The sequence below is a fragment of the Echeneis naucrates genome, chromosome 24 (genome assembly GCF_900963305.1).
Source record: "Echeneis naucrates chromosome 24, fEcheNa1.1, whole genome shotgun sequence".
Taxonomy (NCBI): Eukaryota; Metazoa; Chordata; class Actinopteri; order Carangiformes; family Echeneidae; genus Echeneis; species Echeneis naucrates.
Genome location: NC_042534.1, coordinates 1731463 through 1745973, shown reverse-complemented (window position 1 = coordinate 1745973; position 14511 = coordinate 1731463). Strand labels below are relative to the sequence as shown.

At 44.5% G+C, this 14511-nt stretch overlaps 2 protein-coding genes and 1 non-coding gene across 6 annotated transcripts; all 3 read left to right on the top strand.

Moving 5' to 3' along the window:
* The first annotated feature begins 615 nt into the window (after positions 1–615).
* klf11a (Kruppel like factor 11a) lies at positions 616–8193 on the top strand. Its single transcript, XM_029496317.1, has 4 exons — positions 616–798; positions 4580–4801; positions 4888–5797; positions 6199–8193. Exons 1-4 carry the CDS (start codon positions 766–768, stop codon positions 6492–6494), a joined length of 1461 nt encoding a protein of 486 aa, XP_029352177.1. The 5' UTR covers positions 616–765; the 3' UTR covers positions 6495–8193.
* A 2756-nt stretch (positions 8194–10949) lies between these two features.
* On the top strand, positions 10950–14474 carry rrm2 (ribonucleotide reductase M2 polypeptide). 4 transcript variants are annotated; one of them, XM_029496220.1, is made up of 11 exons: positions 10952–11153; positions 11428–11497; positions 11607–11611; positions 12070–12216; positions 12292–12408; positions 12529–12662; positions 12752–12846; positions 12937–13070; positions 13151–13255; positions 13339–13452; positions 13953–14474. In XM_029496220.1, exons 1-11 carry the CDS (start codon positions 11064–11066, stop codon positions 14103–14105), a joined length of 1164 nt encoding a protein of 387 aa, XP_029352080.1. In that variant the 5' UTR covers positions 10952–11063; the 3' UTR covers positions 14106–14474. The 4 variants fall into 4 exon arrangements, with proteins under 4 accessions (XP_029352078.1, XP_029352080.1, XP_029352079.1 ...); XM_029496218.1 differs by lacking the exon at positions 11607–11611 and having other exon boundaries at positions 10950–11153; positions 11428–11511; positions 12085–12216; XM_029496219.1 differs by lacking the exon at positions 11607–11611 and having other exon boundaries at positions 12077–12216.
* LOC115038328 (small nucleolar RNA SNORD94) lies at positions 13557–13692 on the top strand. The gene has a single exon (XR_003840510.1). It is a non-coding gene; the product is annotated as a small nucleolar RNA SNORD94 (small nucleolar RNA).
* Positions 14475–14511: the final 37 nt, after the last annotated feature.

The following is a 14511-nucleotide window of genomic DNA, read 5'->3' as shown; positions in this document are numbered from 1 at the left end:
TCCACAGAAACTATAAAATATGTTTATGGACACATTTGAATAAAAAGTTCAGAAAGAAAATATTTTTGTCAAGTTCAATTTATGTAACTATGAGATTATCAACACATCTGATTTCTTTTTGAATTGATCTCAGAGCTTTTTGTCGTTAAAAGCGTCACATTATTTGTTTGTGATGATAAATTCTGTTGTTGTTGTTGTTTTATTTATTTTATTTATTTTTTTATATATTTTTAACCAGCAGTTGGTCACTGTGTGCCTCTCACGCGCGTGCTCGCGGGTCCCGCCTCGCGCCTTCCCAACCTTTCCCCCAGTTCGGGCACGCGCCGGGTTCACCGGGTTTACTCTGACACCGCTGACTCCCTGGCCACGCCCCCCGACAGCCACGCACCCCGCCTTGGGCCAATGGCGTGGAGGCCACGTACCGATCACGCACCGCCTCGCCTCTGATTGGCCGCCGCCCGCTACACCTTTGTCGCTGATTGGCTGCGTGTTACCACCCGCCAGACTGCTCTGAATTTTGTTTGTGTTTTTTTTTTTTCTTTCCTCCTCTCAGGTTTTTTATTTATTTATTTATTTTTATTTATTTATTTTTAAATTTTTTTTTTTTTGGCTCCTCTCAGCTGAAGCTCAGTCTGCTGGCAGACACCGGCCCGCTCCTCCTCCGGTCCTCTCCGGTCCTCCGGTGCTCCGCCGCTCCGCCGCTCCTCCTCCTGCCGCCCGAACCGTCGCCCTCTCCCGGTGTCCGACTCCTCTTCCGCCGCCTCCATGCTCGGCTTCTCGGCGGAGCGCTGCCGCCAGGTGAGTCCGGCTCGGAGCGCAGCCCGCCGGGTTCTTCTCGGTCCTGTCGGTAAAGTTTTCTTTATTTCCTGTTTTCACCGGTTGTTTCTCAGCTGGAGCCCCGGGTGTCAGCTCCGCTTCCCGGGGCTCCAGCTGAGTCTGTCCGCTTGCAGAGGCTGATTTTCGGGGGCTTATTTTTGGCGCTGGTTTATCTGAGGTCATACTGAACCCAGTGTGTGTGTGTGTGTGTGTGTGTGTGTGTGTGTGTCTGTGTGTGTCTGTCTGTTGTGTTGCATCACTGCAGTGCATCTTAAAGTTTAAGGCGCTGATGGAGACACTTTGACCCCGGTTGTCTTTGTTGTGTTGTGATGGATCTGCAGCTTTCACCGGTTTGATGATGAACACAATCAGATTCTGCTTGATGGTCTTTGTTGTTGCTGTGATGACTGACGAGGCTGCTGCTTTCTAATAAACTGCAGCTGATCATTTCGTTTTAATTAATCATGAAAAACAACAACACGATATTGTCTCAAAGCAAAAGTTGTCATCACCAACTAATGAAAACACAAATCATCAAACGTCGGACTGAAACAGTCAGGGATTGATTAGGTAGCTGTGGATTTCCTGTCAATCCATTAATCGACTATTTGTGGTTGATTTGCTTTAAGTGAAACAATAAATTGTGACTGACAAATCACAATATATCCAAAAATCCCAAAGTGTTGTCTTTAGATATGGTGCTTAATCCAATCATTCATCAGTCAGACAAAAGAGAAACAGAAAATGATAATAACAATAAAAACAAATCAAGAGGTTCCTTTAATAAGCATTATTTGGCTCATTTATGTTCCAGCTGTTTGACTTTCGCCCTATGAAATGACAAAAAAATGTGATAGATGCCTGTCCCAGTTTTCCAAGCCCCATGTTGAACACTTCATTATTGCACTCTTTGTCCAAGTAACAGTGCAAAACCAAAACGAATGCAGTCAACTGTCATAATAAAGTCAGAAAATTAGCAAATATCCACATTTGAGAAGCTGGAATTTGTGATCTTTGGCTCTGAAAAATGCTTCAATGACCAGATGACCAGCAAAAATGTTGCTCCTTAAATGTCTGTCAATCAAAATCAAAATGTCAGCATTTAGCAGCGATAGATTATCTGTTGATTGACAGATTCAGGATCAGGTTCGTTGCTGAAGGTTGCACCCAAAAAAACTGCAACTGAGCACAACAAAGAGACAGCAGAGGGAACAACACCACAAGACCCACGAACAAGAGAAAATGTCAACAAGCAGACCCAAAGTCCCAGAAAATGAAGAAAGGAACACAAGAATAATATCTCAAAAAGGAAACAAAGGCTGAGCAGACAAGTCAGTAAATTCTCTTTGGCCTAATTCGATGAAAGTCGGGAACTGAACGATGACAATATTTATTTAAGAGTGATTAAAAACACATTAATTCCTGTTACAAGTGGTTGTGAATATGAGTTGTGCTTGCATTGTGTGGTGTTGCTGTAATCTCATTATGTGCTGCTGTGTGATGTTTTGCGTGGGAAATTGCAGTGTTGGAGCATCATACTGTGTGTGTGTTTGTGTGTATGTGTGTGTTTGTTGCAACAGATTGACTTTGTTTTTTCCAACTATACTTCCTGTGGGGAGCTTCCTCTCTCTCTCTCTCTCTCTCTCTCTCTCTCTCTCTCTCTCTCTCTCTCTCTCTCTCATGGGGCGAGTCGCTGCATGTTAATGTGAGAGGAGTAGGGGGCGGGGCTTTTCAATGAGGGGGGGTGGGTGTAATATCTGGCACGCCACCTCCCGTCATCTATTCTGGATACAGGGGAGGTTCCCCCTTTGGCCTGAGTGCAGCGATGGGTGTACCCGCTGCAGAGGGGCCCCTCTCTCTGTCTCTCTCTTTTGCTCTCTCCCTATCTATATGCCAAGGTCTCTCGCCCCTCGCTCACCCTCCCTCCGCCCTTCCTGTACGTGCAGCTGAGCAGTCACCAGATGCCAGCAAACTTACCCAAGCACCCAGCGGCCCTTTGTGCCTCCATCAACTCCCACTAATGTCTGTATTTTTATTTTTATTCATTATAGCTCTTTTTTTAATGTCAGCTGTATTTTATTATTATAATTTCATTTAGTATGTTTTTATGGCTCAGAGAGACAGGAAGAAGCAAGTGAGTGACATCAGTGGTAATTACATGGGTGGTGTTCACTTTAGTTCCCAAAGGAAAAAAAAGAGGAGGGAAAGAAGAAGAACACGGGGCGCGTTTGTCTGAAATCGCTCCCATATTAGTTCATTCACTGCTCCTTTACAGCCGACGGGTCATCGGGGGCAAAGCTCCACCTGCTGGCAGCCCCCAAAAAAAACCCAGTTGAGGTCATTTACTTCAAGTTGGTAGGAGTTTGTTTGAAAGAAGAGAGCGGCCTCTTCCTCCATTAACAGAGTCGGTTATCTTTTGCATCATAAATGTGAAACTCTGTGCAGGAATAATAATCAAACTTCGGGCGCCGTGATGGCGGGGTGCTCAGGGCACGTACCATATGGGCTTACTGGGCCTGAAGCAGCAAGTCCTCACTTCGACTCCAGGACCTTTACTCACTCTCCCAAATTTGCTGTCACTCTTAATTATCTCTATGTCAAATAAAGGCCCTAAAATAACTTTCATCCATATTTTACATGGAAACTGGCGAGCTCCTAGAAAGAACAGGATTTATCGCAGCTATCAAACTGACAATCAAATATGAGTCGGGACTCCAAATAAGCTGAAATGAGAATACACGAATCAACATTTGGCATCCCTGCTGCTGCCTTTGGAGCTCCCCAATTTTGAAACATAAAAAATACCCTCAGTGATAATAAAATCAAGACACTTTCATTACAGAGGTAATAATGCTTTGGTCCAATTCATATTTAATGCTGCTATGAAAAGATGAGGACCGTTGTTCATCATGTTACCTGTCACATCAAACTGAATTTTATATTTTTAACAGGAAAAGATTAAAACCTGTGTTTGGAACAGGATCCAAACTCATATTCCAAATTACTATGAGAAGAATCTTGATGGTTGATGAAGCTACATCTCAAATATCTTGGCTAAGAAGATGTTAAACAGCAGGGGGATCTGTTGGGTCTAAAGACTGGTCCAGACCTGCTCTGTATGTAAAGTGCCTTGATGTAACTTTGCTATGATTTGGCGCTATACAAATAAATCTGATTTGATTTGATTTGATTTTGAGGACATTTTCATGCGAGACATACTGAATTGTAAAGTCGGAGCACATTTGGGATCCCAGCGTTATGACTTAAGGTTTGTTAGTTGTGTTATTGTGTCACAATACTGCGCCCTTTCTGAGAAATGGTGGAGTTAGTGATGGACTGTATAAACATTTTGAAACCATCGCTCATTTCTGACTCCGCCTTTGTAATCAAATAAAACCTGAAACCTGACTCCCCTTAAAGTGAGCTCATGCAGTCGACATGGTCAGAACCATGTCTCCTTTTTCTGAACCGCCACAGTGGAAGAATTAATTTTTTCAAAAGGAAAGTAAAGCTTTTACAGTTTTTTGTTTTTTTTTTTGTTTGTTTTTTTTGTTTGTTTTTTAAATTTCTCTCCGCCCCAAAATCTTTTTCACTCAATAAACACACGAGTATTATGTAGCTGTGGTTGATTGTTTTGATTTGACTGTAAGGTGATTGATTCCTGTTGATATTGAGTGCTGGCTCTGATTCCTGTCGCTGTCCTGTCCTGTAACAGTATTTTAATCAACCAGCCGTTGACCTCTGACCTCCTGATGTCCCCCAGGTTGACCCTATGGACAGCCATCCAGCAGCGACCATGGAGCTGAAGCCGTGTGTCGAGTATCATGACCTTGAGGCTGCCGAGGCGCTCGTCAGCATGAGTTTCTGGGGTCAAAGGTCACACAAGCCCCGCCCACTGACCCCAACTTCCGACTCCTGTGACTCCATCCAGCTCCATTCAGAAGGAGGGGACACGCCCAAAGACCTGATTGGTCTGTCATCACTGGTAAGAAGAGAGGGAAACAGAAACTGAATGAACACTTATTTTAGTGCGTGATAATCACTTTCTTTCTTTCTTTGTCTCTTCTTCAGTGTATGACTCCACCTCACAGTCCGAGCTTCGCAGAGGCCTCCACCACGGCTGTCCTCACCACCACCTCCGCTATGAGCCCCGCCTCCAGACCGGTCTTACCCCGCCTTGGGCTCAGTGTTGGCCACGCCCTCCTCTGTGACTCCCACACTGGCCCCCCCCAGCTCTCACCCTCTTCCTCCCCCTTCACTTCAGACGCCTCACAATTTCCACCTCAGATGGAGCTGGCCTGCGTGGCTCCGCTGGGCAGAGCAATGGCGACCAGCGTCATCCGCCACACAGCCGACAGCCTCAGTGTTCCTCTTCCTCCGCCTCCCCCTTCCTCCTCCCAGCCGACAGAGACCTCCACGCCGTCTCAGCCTGGACCTCCAGAGACTCTCACAGAGGAGAAGGACAGACCTCCTCCATCTCCTGTCAGTCCATCCTCTCCTCCCTCCTCGGCGTCTTCTCCTCACTCCTCCCAAATGTCTTCCTCCTCCCAGGTGTCCGCCTCCCCGGTCCTCTGCCAAGTGTTTCCAGTGAGCGGCCGAACGGGGATGATCTCTGCCTTCGTCCAGGCTCCCGTTCAGGTGCAGACTCAGGGGGGGCCGAAGCCCATCCTTCCCCAGTCATCTTCCAGCTTCGCCCAGCCGCTGCTGGTGGGCTCTGCTGTGCCACAGGGGACCGTTATGTTCGTGGTCCCCCAGCCGCCGGTGTCCCAGCCCTCGCAGGGCCCGCAGACTGTCATGACCCTGGGCAACACCAAGCTGCTCCCCCTGGCACCGGCTCCTGTTTACATGCCGTCAGGAACGAACAGCGGCGCCTCGCAGACCGACTTCTCCCGCAGACGAAATTATGTCTGCAACTTCCCCGGCTGCAAGAAGACGTATTTCAAGAGTTCACACCTGAAGGCTCACCTGCGGACACACACAGGTAAGAGGCGTCGCACAAAATAATCTCTCACTTCCGTTTCATTTTTTTTTATAATTTACACTTAAAAAATAAAAAATAAATTTTAAAAAGCCACATTTGAGAGGCTCAAAGCAAAAGTTGTGCTTCATATAATGAACTAAAAATAGGTAAATACGTCATAAACCAAATAATCAAGATGAATATAATCAGGAGATTTGTCAGAATTGTCAGTCTCAGCCCTGTGATACTTCAACACAATGATGCTACGAACTAAATGCCAGAAATGGGTAGAAATAGCCGAAAAAAACAAAGACCAGGTCAGCCGGGAAACAAAACGTTTCAGGTGATTTCATGGACACGGACTGGTTTTGGTTTGACTCGTTAATTTGAACTTGCTGAGAACCGTCTGTCCTCCTCTGCAGGTGAAAAGCCATTCAGCTGTCACTGGGAAGGCTGTGACAAAAAGTTTGCCCGCTCCGATGAGCTTTCCCGCCACCGCCGAACACACACCGGCGAGAAGAAGTTCGTCTGCAATGTGTGTGACCGACGCTTCATGCGCAGTGACCACTTGACCAAACACGCCCGGAGGCACATGACCACCAAGAGGTCATCGTCGTGGCCTGCCGAAACTGGAGATCTCAACAAAGTGGCCCTGCCCAAGGGCCAAAACCGAGGCCCTGCGCTTCCTGTTGGTGTGCTCGTTCCCACCGCCAACTAACCAACTCAGTCAGGAGCTCACTGGGCTAACTCAGGACTCCGGGAAGGGTGGGGAGGGAGCTACCAGACATTTAGAGGTTAGATTGGTTGTGTCAATCAGCTCCACCAGCCACATCAGGACGATCTTTCTTTTTTACTCTTTGAATCACGTTCGGCTGGTGAACGGTGAACACAGCTACTGGGCCCTGGCTACGTTTACGTAAGGACCTCAAAACAGGGTCGTGAAAACATGTTTAACTCTTAAGAGGAAAAGTGTGAAGATGGCTGTCTTAAGTCTCTTTTTGTTATTGGTTGTCATGGACACCGAACCAGTTACCTGTTTCCTTTGTTTCCTAACCTTTTGTTTTTTAACTCCATTTTTGCCAGAAGTCACTTCTCCAAGTTAAACTTCAACCAATCAAGTGTAAAAGTCAACAGACAAACGAGCAACTCCTTGAAGCAGTATGGATGGAACTAAGAATTAATCTGATAGTATTTATTCTATTGTTTTCTCTATAAAGTGCCAGAAAATATTGAAAATTGCAGGTATTATTTACCGCAGACCAATGTGATGTCTTAAAGTGTCTTGTTTTTTGTTTTGTTTTTTTTCTTCAAAAAATTCAAAGATATTCAGTTTACAGCCTTGTGTGGCAAAGAAAAGCATCAAATCTTCACAGTGTGGAAGTTAGAATCTGAAAATGTTTTCCTTAAATTTATGGCAATCACTTGATTATCAAAATAGTTACTGATGTGTGTGGAATTAATCAACCGATCGGCTCGTAAAAAAACAAACCTTACTTGATTCAGTAGGTCTACTGAATGAAATTAACAATCATTAAAACAAAATGTCGGTATGTTATAGCCGACGAACGTGCTAAATGTGAGCTTGCCTGTAAAATTCCCTCAGATGCTTTGAAATGGACCCGACAGTCAGGCTTAATCACAGGATAGTAATTCAAATGATAATGATTATCTGATACTAATGCGTTGCTGTAATTCAGTCAGAATCCAGATATTCTGAGTTTTAACTGGAGTAGACGTAGCCGGAGCGACCAGCAGAGCACAGAGCGACTTTCCCACCCTGCTCAGGACATTTTAATCCCACCAACCACAAAACTCATAAGGAGGAAGAAAATGAGGAGGAGGACACGACGGCGACAGGCTGCTATTCACCCACGGACAGAAACCAACAAAAACCTGACATTGCACTGGATTTTTTTAATCTCGGTTGTTTTTGTACTCTCTCTCTGTATAATCATGTTTACTTCATGTGTATATGTCAAGCAAAATTGTATGCACTCTTTTTATTTTTGCCAAAGCCTCTGTATTGTGCTTCTGATGTTAGCCTACTTCTCTTTTATTTGTCTGTGCCTGTAAATATTGTAAATATATTGATATCTATATGAATGTTACGTGTATTCCAATCTGCATTTATTGACAGTACGAGTTATTGATATTTTAAAAAATGTCAGTGGACAGTATTCCTCACTGTGATACTACCTACTATCTTTGCTTTACACATTATTATTTAATAAACATTTGTTGAGGAAAAAATGCTGTTTTTGATAGCTTGATTTGGCCCATAGTGTAGCCAGTAAGAAGATACCTCATGTTATTAAATGTTATTCTTAATAATAACAGCTTTTATCGGAATAATCCCATTTCTGAACATTTGCCTGTAAGCGATGGTGAAGAATATGGATTTTATAATAAAAATGTACCATGAACCTGTGTTTTGTTTCTTTTTGTTTGTTTTGAAAACAAACATATTTCAACAAACACTAAAATGTTCATCTAATGGGGAGGATCAAGATAAGGGCCAAAATATATGACACAATATGACCACAACAAGATTCATAACATCCATAGAGATAATAAAAAACAAATCAAAGCTATCTAGCAGATGCAAAATGACAATGCAGGTATCAAACATCCCTCATTTGACTGTGGACATTCGAACACTGTCCACAAAAAAGAATAATGAAAAAGACCAAACAACAGTTAAGAAAAAACTTTGGTGTTAACATCTGAGTAACAAACATTTAAATGTCTATTTTCTGAAGTATGAAATCTGAAATTGGCCCATTTTTAGGATCAGTCACAAAGAGAGCCAATGACATGATTTATGACAGCTGATTAATTTAAAAACAAAATGAAACGTCTTTAAAGTTTCTCACAAAACGAAATAAGTTATGACAAAGAGAAAAATCTAAAAGTGTTTTCCGGCTCTGCAGCTTCTTCTTCTGCGGATTTTGGGTCAGACGTGTTGAGATTTAAAAGATGGGGAAAAAAAAGTGGGTTAAATCAGATTTCCAGGCTAAGTTTCTTTACATAAACACACACATTGTCCCGCATATGAAGTTTCTGCTCGGCGACAGCGACGCCGTTACGTGCCGGTTACACAACCGGAGCTCCCCGCACCACCCGGTAACAGCGCTCAGCCAATCAGCGGCCAGCGCCGAGGGGGTGTGACCAATAGCGGTCGCCGACGTTGAGCCGGGAAACGAGAGCGGAGCTCCTGATTGGCTGAAGAGGAACCCGCCCACTTACCTTACTGACCGACATTCAGCTGGATCCAAAGAAAATGAATAAAAATAAAGTAAAAAAAAAGAAAAAGAAATAAATTAAATAAAGTAAATAAATAAATAAAACAGAAGAGTCCCGTAACCAGGGAAACAGCGCCACGCGGCGGTGAACGGTACTGCAGCTCATTCACAATATTATAAAAAGAAGAACGTTTAAATCTAAACAAAAACAAAAACAACAATAAAAACAACAACAAAAACAACACGGTGAGTTTTCTGCTTCACAGAAACGTATCAATGGGAGACACTTTTTTTCATTCAAACGTGCCAAACCTTCCCTTCGTTTATTCATTCATTAAAAAAACCGATCCTTTAAAAAATTTATTAATTGAAAATCCAAGCAACACAATAATTAATTATAATTTTATATGTGTGGTAAACTGGATAAATGTTACTGTCGTGCATTAATATTTAAAATGTACATATTGTTAATGAAACCATTTTGCAGTACAAGTATATATGTGTTTTCTTATGTTGCAAAATAAACACGAGTAAATAAATAAATAAAAATATGAATAACTAGATCCAGACATTTTGTCATAGAGGTGCAGTAAGAAAGTATTTTACACAAATGTAGAGGAAAACAAATATAAAGTGAGACGAAATCAAACAAAAAAAGTTGAAGAACCTTATAACTGTCTAAATGAAAGTCTTTCGTTGCTGTGGATTAAAAACCCTTTGTGTGTTTGGGGTGTTGTTCGTATTGTTGACATTGATCATCCGGGTCTCTAGGCGGCGACACCGGCTGTTCGCTCGCATTTCCGGGCTCTGCGGCAGCCAATCAGATCGCTCCTCGTTGGGACAACAGCTGATCGGTCGCCTTCGCCTGTTTAGAGGGAAAATGAGGTCAAAACGTTTATATCGGAGGGTGAAACCTGAACAAATAACAGGTACAGCACGTAGTGCTCACCACAAGCACAAATACAACACAATCCGGGCTTTTATTCGGTTACGCCGAAGAGACGCCTGGAAAACCGGCAGATTACCGACAGATTACCGACGTGTGTTCCGCTGGTGTCGGATATCTGAATAATTTTCAGCCTCCAAGCTTCTAAATGCACGTTTCACATTTAATAAGTAACCGGCAGCTGTAAGCGTAGATTAATGAAGACATGTGGTGGGAAAGATTATTTTCTGATGTCAGATTGATAAAGAACGGTAACTCTTTGTCAACAAAGAGCGCGATAGCGGGAAACTAACCGCGAACAAATATTAACATGGTGTTAAATATTTATAACGCGTTAATGAAACTTTAGATAGAATAAAAACTAGTGTGAAAACTATGTAGTTTAGAACAAGAACATAGTTGCCATCTCCTCATTTCCAGTCCACCCTCAGTGAATAAACACTTTCAGAAAAGCAATAACAGTAATTATAAAAATTGTGTATTTTTGTGAGTTTTTTTTATATACCTTTGCAACTCCACGCGTTTTATACTCGTGTCCAGTTCGGTCTGAGAGGATGTAAACTGGTATATAAACCCAGATTATTAAAGTTTAACTCGTTCAAACTGTTGGAAAATAGCACACTGATCGACTTATTTCCTGTTACATGTGAATTAAACTGGAGTTTGCAGACTTTAAACTTCATTAACCTTCTAAACGTGCCGCTGAACACCTTTGAGGTGTACAGTCCGTGTGCTTCGTGTCGGAGGCTGAACTGTTTGGTAACAGCTGCTTTTGATGGTTTTGTAACTTCTGTTTCGGGCAGTTTTGTAATCGCGGACAAAGACTTTTGAATTTCCCGCAATGTTCGCGGCGTCACGTGAGCACAGCTCGCAGCCCGATTGGCTCCGTCGCAGCGTCAGTTTAAAGAGCCGGCGCGAGCTGCGCTCTGATTGGTCTTTGCTTTCTAGCGCCAAGATTTCAATATAAAAAGCAGCCGGCTCCAAACTCCGCTCCAGTCTCTGCTCTTCGTCTCTGTCTGCTCCTCTTCAGCTCACTCCGACTCTTTTCTGCTCTTTTCTTTGAGCTGTTTTAACTCTGCTTTTATTTCCAGACGCCAAAATGCTTTCTGCTCGCTCTCCTCTTTCCGTCAGGAATGAAAACACACTCAGCGTCCAGACCAAGAACATGTCGCTGGACAAAGAAAACACGGTGAGAAGGAAAAACACCCCAAATTCTTCTTTAATCTTCTTTTAAACATCTTTAAAACTGCACTTCCATTCAGGTTTTCCGCGTTAAGTTGGATGTTTTCGTGTATTTTTGCGTTAAAACTCGTGGCGGCCATTTTCCGATCAGCTCAGCCGGACTGACTCAGATAATGTGATGATGTTTGTTTTTCGGTCGACCGATCGACTCAAACACATCGATTATGTATCGACGGTGGTTTCAGGTCACTTTGGTTGATTTCTGCTCGTTAATCTTTCAGCCTCCGAGTCTCAACACCACCCGGATCCTGGCGTCCAAAACCGCGCGGAAAATCTTCGACGATGAGGTGAGTGAGTGGAAATCTGCTCAGACCTTCAGGAATTAAAGCCAATCGATCCGATCAATGATCGATATTCTTCATAATGTCCGAGCAGCTGCAGTCTTGTCTCGTTTAATGAGCTCCCGTGGCGCCTAAAATGTTGGTTGTGGCGCCAACGTGGACGGTGATCAGACACCCAGCAGTCACTTCTTCAGGTTTCATCCTCCACAGATTAAATATCATCTTCGTGTTTTAGACTCTGAACGACGCTGCAGTTGTGGAGATAAACATTATTCATCTAACAGCTGTGTTCAGGTCACATTAAAACTTTTCCATAAACACTGAAGATCTCACTGATAACGTCATCTCAGATTGATGATCCTAAATGTAATCATCTGAATTAAAGGGAACATGAACATGGAGTCAGATGAAGTTTGAGTGTAACGTTGTCTGGAACTTCAGGTTTTCTACTGAAGATGAGTTACTTTGTGTTCCAAGTTAAAACTTCACTTGTTAGTAACATCACACTCCTTCCTGACCTTCTTCAGACCTGTTGTGGAGTTTGTAGTAAAAAGTGTTTGACATTGTCGTCTTGGTTTTCAGCCCAAAGCCGTGAAGAAGAGCAGCAGCCCGAAGGAGGAACCTCTGCTGAAGGAAAACCCTCGTCGCTTCGTCATCTTCCCCATCCAGTACCACGACATCTGGCAGATGTACAAGAAGGCCGAGGCGTCTTTCTGGACTGCAGAGGAGGTAGGTGTGACCTCCGCTGCCCTTCTGACTGCAGCGTGGACTCCATGTGATGTTCACGGTGGTTTGTCTGTTCAGGTGGACCTGTCCAAGGACCTGCAGCACTGGGACTCTCTGAAGAACGAGGAGAGGTACTTCATCTCCCACGTGTTGGCGTTCTTCGCCGCCAGTGACGGCATCGTCAACGAGAACCTGGTGAGGACCTGAAGTCTGATTATTGCTGTTTCAGCTCTGACCCCTCAGACCTTCAGACCAGCTGTCACACACCACAGATGCCTGAGTCCTCATCTTGTTGTTTCACTCTGTGGCCACCAGGTGGAGCGCTTCACACAGGAAGTGCAGGTGACAGAGGCCAGGTGTTTCTATGGTTTCCAGATCGCCATGGAGAACATCCACTCGGAGATGTACAGCCTCCTCATCGACACCTACATCAAGGATCCCAAAGAGAGGTGAGCTGACACCGGACCGTGCTGCATGCTGGTCTTGTACAGAACTCTGCTGGTTTCTGTAGTCTGACGGTGCGTTTACTGACCCACAGAGAATACCTGTTCAACGCCATCGAGACTCTGCCATGCGTGAAGAAGAAGGCCGACTGGGCCATCAACTGGATCGGCAACAAGAACGCTGGCTACGGTAAACCTGCTGGCTGTGACCTCACCTGATGTCTGTGCTCCTGATGGCTCAGGTTTGGTTCTGATTGTCTGTCTGCTATCGCTCCTCCAGGTGAGCGCGTGGTGGCCTTCGCTGCAGTGGAGGGAATCTTCTTCTCCGGCTCTTTCGCTGCCATCTTCTGGCTGAAGAAGAGAGGCCTGATGCCCGGCCTGACCTTCTCCAACGAGCTCATCAGCAGAGACGAGGTGACGACCTCACGCTGGTGTCTCGCTTTGACAAAGTAGACGCGGACTGGAGTGGTGGTCTAACTGTGTGCTGCTTTCAGGGTCTGCACTGTGACTTTGCCTGTCTGATGTTCAAACACCTGGTGAACAAGCCGTCCAAAGAAACCGTCACCAGGATCATCAAGAACGCCGTGGAAATCGAACAGGTCGGTCGGCAGACAGAGTCCTGAATGTGTTGGTCTGTTTCCAGACGGCGTTACTGTTTCTTAACCTGTTTGTTTGTGTTCAGGAGTTCCTGACAGAGGCTCTGCCCGTGAAGCTGATCGGGATGAACTGTGAGCTCATGAAGCAGTACATCGAGTTTGTAGCCGACAGACTGATGCTGGAGCTCGGCTTCTCAAAGGTAACGACTCCCCGTCTGAACCACAGATGGGACGTACTCAGCTGGTTAGAGGTTATAATCAGGTTTAATCTTGGAGCAGGTGGGGTTTGTAGACCAGGATCCGGTCTGTGATGATGAGATGCGCAGGGGTACGGACCTCAGCCGGTGATGGGGGCTGAGTGCTGCTGCAGACTCTGCTCAGAGGACGAGTGGTTCACTGACAGACGGCAGCAGCACGAAACAGACGCCAGACTGAACAGACCTCAGCTTAAGTCCTGGACCGGACAGATCAGGTTGAGAGTAGCACAGCAGTTTTATCGTTGATCAGACTCGAGCTGAAGTGAGAATCCAGGTACAGCTGAGTGAGACAGGAACAGAGCGAAGGTCAGACCTGCAGAGTTCAGTCTGAGTCATCAGATGGTCTTAACTTATCCTTTAATGACCAAGAAAGGAAAACGTTAGCTCAGTCATCCAGCTGAGGTCAAGAGAATAAGCTGCCCTCTGCTCTGGTGTCTCTGCAGATCTACCGGGTGGAGAATCCCTTCGACTTCATGGAGAACATCTCCCTGGAGGGAAAGACCAACTTCTTTGAGAAGCGAGTGGGCGAGTATCAGAGGATGGGCGTGATGTCCGGCCCCACAGACAACACCTTCAGGCTGGACGCTGACTTCTGAGGACGCTTCAATCACAGAAACTGATGCTGAGAGGACAATGGGCCAGGGTTGAAAGTCAAATACATGAGATTTTATATGCGGGTGGATATGCTGCGTGTATCAACGCACTGGATTTTATTTGTAGAAATCTTCTGGGTTGGCAGCTGGTCAGCTGACATGTTGATTGACTCTTACATGGGGACACTGCAGCCCAGTGATCTGCACAGTACTTAGTGTCATATGTACATAACTTCAAATAAAATATGGAACTTTAAGACAGCAATTAACTTTATAACATTTTCAATCTTGGACCAGAGCTGTGTTTTATTTTACATCTTTATATTTAAAGTGACTTTAGTGGTGTTTGTGTGTGTAGATGTGTTTTTTTTTTTTTTTTAATTAAAGGAGTTTTTATCTTCATTTGTAC

What these genes read in the sequence shown, in the direction of transcription:
- rrm2 (XM_029496220.1), top strand. Translation starts at nt 11,064, where the DNA reads ATGCTTTCTGCTCGCTCTCCTCTTTCCGTCAGGAATGAAAACACACTC. An exon ending in CAACAAGAACGCTGGCTACG is followed by an intron (nt 12,847 to 12,936) that starts GTAAACCTGCTG and finishes TCGCTCCTCCAG; the next exon opens with GTGAGCGCGTGGTGGCCTTC. An exon ending in TGGAGCTCGGCTTCTCAAAG is followed by an intron (nt 13,453 to 13,952) that starts GTAACGACTCCC and finishes GTGTCTCTGCAG; the next exon opens with ATCTACCGGGTGGAGAATCC.
- klf11a (XM_029496317.1), top strand. Translation starts at nt 766, where the DNA reads ATGCTCGGCTTCTCGGCGGAGCGCTGCCGCCAG. An exon ending in CGGCGGAGCGCTGCCGCCAG is followed by an intron (nt 799 to 4,579) that starts GTGAGTCCGGCT and finishes GATGTCCCCCAG; the next exon opens with GTTGACCCTATGGACAGCCA. An exon ending in TCACCTGCGGACACACACAG is followed by an intron (nt 5,798 to 6,198) that starts GTAAGAGGCGTC and finishes CCTCCTCTGCAG; the next exon opens with GTGAAAAGCCATTCAGCTGT.